The 5,867-nt window shown below is 37.5% G+C and overlaps 1 protein-coding gene across 26 annotated transcripts in view; it reads left to right on the plus strand.

The window, feature by feature from the left end:
• The window catches only part of SOX6 (SRY-box transcription factor 6), a 687,546-nt gene that overhangs the window by 487,076 nt on the left and 194,603 nt on the right, over nucleotides 1–5,867 (plus strand). For all 26 annotated transcript variants that reach the window (XM_049617879.1, XM_049617886.1, XM_049617897.1 and 23 more), the window contains 2 exons: nucleotides 1,733–1,905; nucleotides 4,758–4,826. In XM_049617879.1, the coding sequence (XP_049473836.1) occupies nucleotides 1,733–1,905; nucleotides 4,758–4,826 (242 nt within the window). The remainder of the gene's footprint in view (nucleotides 1–1,732; nucleotides 1,906–4,757; nucleotides 4,827–5,867) is intronic.

Raw genomic sequence — 5,867 nt, forward strand, 5'->3', positions numbered from 1 at the left:
TATATATATATATATATATACATACACACACACACACACACACACATCATGAATTAACTGAGCTTGTTGTACTTTTGAAGAAATTTTATGATTCCCACTGGGAACCTGCTTTTGTATTCATGAAGTTCTTTTTTTTACCAAGCTGAAATTCCTATTGCTGAAATAAAAACTCATTTAAAAAAAATCAATTCCAGTAGCTAGAAAGAACAGCTAGATACAGTATTTGTTCCTTTATCAGTTGAATACATTTTCTAACATCATCTCATGATTATTTTTCTTTTAATTTTGATTTTAGGCCATCTTTCAACTCAGTGAATCTTTAAGCATATGGGATACTGACAGTTTGTTTTTTTCTTTATTTTTTAAGGACTTGAATTGATATTACAAACCCCAAGATAGTCCTAAGTGGCATAACTTCTCTGCTGACATCAGTCTTACCTTCTGGGAATTATACACTAGCAAGTACTAGCCAGCATCCTCTGAAGGCTCTGTTTGTCCCTGCAGCCACTAAGAAAATAGGACCACTGCTAACTGAAATATTTTTAGTTTCTCAGATTGTCCTCGTGCTTTCTTAGCAGGACTGAGGGGAGTTTCATAAGGAGATTGGAAGTCTACTGTTCCACACACACAAAAATCGGCAATCTTTGTCCCCTTTGACAGCTGGTGGCATCTTTCTGAAAAGCTTTCAAATCATAGATCATTTCTTCATAATGAAACCTGTGTGGCTCAGATACAGTGGGTTGAAATTCTTATCTTATGCTGTGGTAAATGCTCTAATTTAGATTCACAAAAGGATTCTGTACCCTTTACTTAGGAGAGCTGTGCAATTTGCCCATAAAAAGACTGTTCAGCACCATTAGTGCATACCATAAGTGTTCAGCGACATCATATTCATTAAACAGCACATCCTTATGCATAACCTTTTCAACCTCGAATGTTTTTTCCCTTTGAAGAATGACAAATGACAAAAGGGTGAGAGAGGCCTCCAAGCAACATTGTTGCCTTTAAGGATGAACTTGAGAACTTTAGCTTGATCCCTTCACAGGGGGAAAAACATAAGATTCAATCCTATCCTTACCTGAGGCAAGGCAGTTTTTTTTTTTTTCCCTCCCTCTCTGTAGAACTCGTTCCAAGGCCAAGAGAACAACTCCTGACATCCAAGCTTCAGAGACAGGTCTTTGCACAATAGAAAAGTTTTATGAGATCAGTGATTGGAAAATTCCTTCTGTAACACTTATTAAGCACTTACTATGTTTTAGATCCTGTGTTGGTCACTGAGATAGAGATAACTAGCTAATATTATAGAATATTAATACAACCCATGGTTTCTAATCTTTGGTACTAAATATCATAGGTTTCCTATCTTGATCAGATAGATTTGGTGGGGATAAGTAGGGGTGGGGGGGGTGAGAGAGAGGGAATATGGTAAAAAGGCGAGAATGGGGATAGTTCTACTTTTTGTTTTGTTTTGTTTTGTTTTGTTTTAAAGAGCCAGAGGGAAGAGCGAGAATTTTATTAGCAATGATACTTTTAATTGGCAGGGTCGGTGACTAACTCTGGTGTTCATTCCACTGATACTCTGTAGTGTTCCTATACTCACAGTAACCTCCAGTTACTGTCCCAGATGGTTAAGTGTCTTAGGGTAGTCCCTTTCTAAATCCGCCCTCCACTTTTCCCCAATTCATTCAGACTTTTCTCAAACTTGTGAGATATCTTCTCACTTCCATTTTAGGTACACCTGAGAGCCTGGCAGAGAAAGAACGGCAACTCTCTACTATGATTACCCAGCTGATCAGTTTACGGGAGCAGCTCTTGGCAGCGCATGATGAACAGAAAAAACTGGCAGCCTCACAAATTGAGAAACAACGGCAGCAAATGGACCTTGCTCGCCAACAGCAAGAACAGGTGAGCCCTGCAAAAGGAGCTGATGAACTGGAGAGGTGGAATGCGCCAAGCTCAGCGAGTAATCACATTGATTGGTTTATTTGTCATAAGCATTCCTAAAAATAAAAAATAAAATAAAAAAAGAAGGAGAAGAAGAAAAGAAGAAGGAAAGAGAAAGATGGAAAAACAAAGGAAGAAGACTTCTGGAAATCCAGGGTCTTTAAGAATACTGAGGGGATATGTGGAGAACAAAGAAAGGCATCATAGCAACTGGGCATAACTGAAAGTGATAACGTTATTCCAGAACATTTGGATTTGATTAATTATTTAGGGACTCATTCACACAGGCATCGCATGCAATCCTAGTATAGCTTACCCATGAGTAAGTTGCTTCTCTCTGGGCCTACTCTTCTCATCCGGAAAAGAAGGGTCCTGGTCTAGAGAAACTTTGAAGATCTTTAAGCTTACTGGTCCCATGATTTTCTCTGACTTTAAAGCTAAGGTGACCATAGGCCTCAGTTTTCCCAGAATAACCATGGCTAATGCCTGTTTCCCAGAGTAATTATTAATAACCCCTATTCCACTTGCAAAAGTTGGCCGGGTTTGAATAATAAATTATATGGTCACTCTATTTATAGCATAGGTAAATCATTGAAAACAAATTAGCACATGGCTCCTCTAAGAATTTGATTTCATTGATTTAGAAGTGAGAAAGAAGAAAAAATAGCAAAGTTTAAGTGTATATCTTTTAAAAAATAAATCACTTTCCCAAACCTTTTTCCTGTCTCATAAGAGTACATTAATCTAATAACAATTATCCTATAGAGTAGTCCCTGATGCTTTAGATCAGATGTACCCAAATTAATGTGCAGTTTTTAGAAATCTGACATTATTACTGGAATTATCTTTTCAGTTAAATGTATTTTATAGGGGTATATAGAGCAATATATGCTCTGTTGATTTTAATGAGTTGTGACGTCTGGTATTTTATATGCTTGAATATTTGCCCACATGTAGGAATATGGACTCAGCCCCTAATGGAAAATAACATAAAGGAACACTGTAAAAAATCAGAAGTTAGAATGTCATTTAGCCATCCAGAGATGACACAGTAATTAACTATTGACACTTGTGAATAAGCTAGCACAAATTAATCTTGACACATTTGCAGACGAGTGATATCTTACAGTGAACACTTTGTAATTATATTTCAAAATGAAAATTAAATGACACTTAAAACTAGGTTGTCATGCTCAATGAAGCGAGCATGTAGCTCAACCGATTGGCAAATAAAATTCAGAATTTGAGCCACATGGTGCTTATGTACCATACTTCACTGTGTCAAACCCATACGTCTAGAGTGGGTGATAGTAATTGCACTGTGGTGTTTTGGATGCATTTCTATGCAGCACTTTATCATTTAGGAGGGACCATCAATATTAGATGCCTAGTAGTGTTTCACTGGCTTGCTAAGAGGAAATAAATATTCAGAGGGTCCCACATCTATACCTAGAGTTGCCGAGTGAGTTGCCCATTTCTGATTTGAATAGTGACAAGCAGACTGAGCCTTTCCAATCTGATTACATAGTGTTTCTGTTTTGCTTATAAAGCTTTGGAGGGGAGTAGTCCCACTTCTCAAACTCTAGCCTATGATAGGGGCAGCTTTATCATGAGTTCCAGTATGAGCCAGTCATCACCAGAAACCACAAAACAACATTTTGGAGTAGACTGCTATTTTTTGTTATCTCGGGCTCAATGAAATGTGATTTGGGTGTTTCCCTCTATTCTAGGCTAAAGAATCAAAAAGACTCAAGAAATATACAGTTGAAGGCTGATCCACCTTCATTGCTACTTCTAAGATTGCCCATTCTAGAATATTGGCTTTTGGAAATAGAAGAAATAGGAACAAAAAAGCTGTAACTCTTACCTATAGGGCACTACAAAACCAAGGCCTTCTAAGTAATCTGGGGCCACTTCTCTGTCTAGCTTCTTATGCTGGCAGTGTGTTCTCATAAGGGGTATCCCCCGGACTTCAGCTTTTGAGGCAATAAACAGCCTGATGCCTTCCTCATGTTTTATAGTAAGCACCATTATGCTAAAGGAGGTGTTTGCTCTTCTGAGGGGCAGATTCAGATCCTCCACAGAGCCTGCTTTAGGTGGTTAATATTTCTTCATATAGACCAGATTACGTGTTAACATGTTGAATTTGATTTTGGATGAAGGTAAAACTCATATGTGGATCGTGACCTTTAAAATGAACACATTGCCCTCAAAAGGATAAATGGATGAATATTGAATTTTGTTTCTAAAAAATGCTTTGTATGTGTGACATCAACAAGAAAAAAAGAAAGATTTGAGTTTTTGCTGTTTTCTTTTGCACTCCCTTGACAATATTTGTAAGTTTTATCAGCTCTGAAAATCTTCCCTTCAGAAAAGATTTCACCAAATAGACCATGTTTGTAAGTAATAGAAAGTTATTTCCTGTCTTTGCTTACAGATTTTACTTTTTACATCCAAATTAAGCTCTTGAGAAAATGTAGCCAGAGTTTTCCCGTCTTTTTTGTCCAAAGATCAGATTTCAAAATTCCCATTCTTTCCCGACGACCATTGCAGATATGGATGAACTGCTCACAAATGTCGTACAAGGGGTCCTGTTCATCTACAGAGAGAGATTTAGGGGGTAAGCAGAGAGGCGGCACCTGTTTGAAATTTTTCATTTTCTCCAACTTACTAAGTCTGCCTCTCTCATTTTATAGGAACTGTTTCACATAGAAGTACAGTAAAGCATTCTTGCAATTCCAAGAGAGATACCTGGGGTAATGGCAAAGGTGCAAGCATTTCATTTGAACTTAATGAAACTTTATTTCTGATAGATTGCAAGACAACAGCAGCAACTTCTGCAGCAGCAGCACAAAATTAATCTCCTGCAGCAACAGATCCAGGTCAGTGTATTTTATTACTCTCGGCTGATTATACTTAGATACTTTCCTCCTTGAAAACGGAATTGAAAATGCTGCAAATGTGCCCCTTTCCTGTTTACAGCACCAACAGGGCTGTTGCTCAAGGAGGTTGTATAAAATTGTATGAGTGGATGTAGGAAACATCGACCGCGTGGTGGTCTAAGCATTCTTTTCTGATGTGACACGTAAACAGAATAAACCTTATCTCTTTTTCCTTCTGCCATTTGCCTAGCACAACCCAGTGGAAACCTAAATGGTTTCAAAGGTAGCACACACATGCTATTTTTATTGCCACAAACCACTTTCTGCTTTGTATTTTACCGTCTTAATAGTATCACAGGGAGAAGCTTATACTTATTTGCTTGTTAGGACTGTCTGAGTAGGTCAGTTATGAGAAGAGTCTTATGACCTGGGCAAAGATTGATAATGATTAATTTGTTCTTTAAGAAATAGTAACTGCATTTCTGCTAGGTGCTGTGGGGAGTGTGAACATCAATGAATAATTATGTGTCTTCAAGGAACGTACAATCTAGAAAGGAAGAAAAACGTGTTCCCAAATAATTGTATCACAATTTAAAAATTCCCCTTTTTTGTTGTGGCACTGTGACACAAATGCATAGATAATGATTACAATGGTCTGGGAAGGGATTCTGATTTCTGGCATTCCTTTAGAAACTTGATGGTTAATTTAACTAATAGCTCTCTGAGATCGGTAAGGGAACTGACCTCCACTTTTGAATAGGAACATAGGTATGTGACTTCTAGAAAGCCATAAAATAAGGAACTGTTTGGTGATTAATCCTCAGGAATACTCATCCCAAATTTATGTGTGCCCACCACAGCCTCTGTGGTTTCTCTTGGTTGCTGTGTATATTTTCTTTTTTCTTCCTTCCTTTTTTCTTTTTCTTTCTTTCTTTTCCTTCTCTTTCTTTCCTTCTCTTTCTTTCCTTCTCTTTCTTTCTTTCTCTCTTTCTTTTTCTTTCTTTCTTTCTTTCTTTCTTTCTTTCTTTCTTTCTTTCTTTC

This window comes from Panthera uncia, chromosome D1, assembly GCF_023721935.1.
Source record: "Panthera uncia isolate 11264 chromosome D1, Puncia_PCG_1.0, whole genome shotgun sequence".
In the NCBI taxonomy this organism is placed as follows: Eukaryota; Metazoa; Chordata; class Mammalia; order Carnivora; family Felidae; genus Panthera; species Panthera uncia.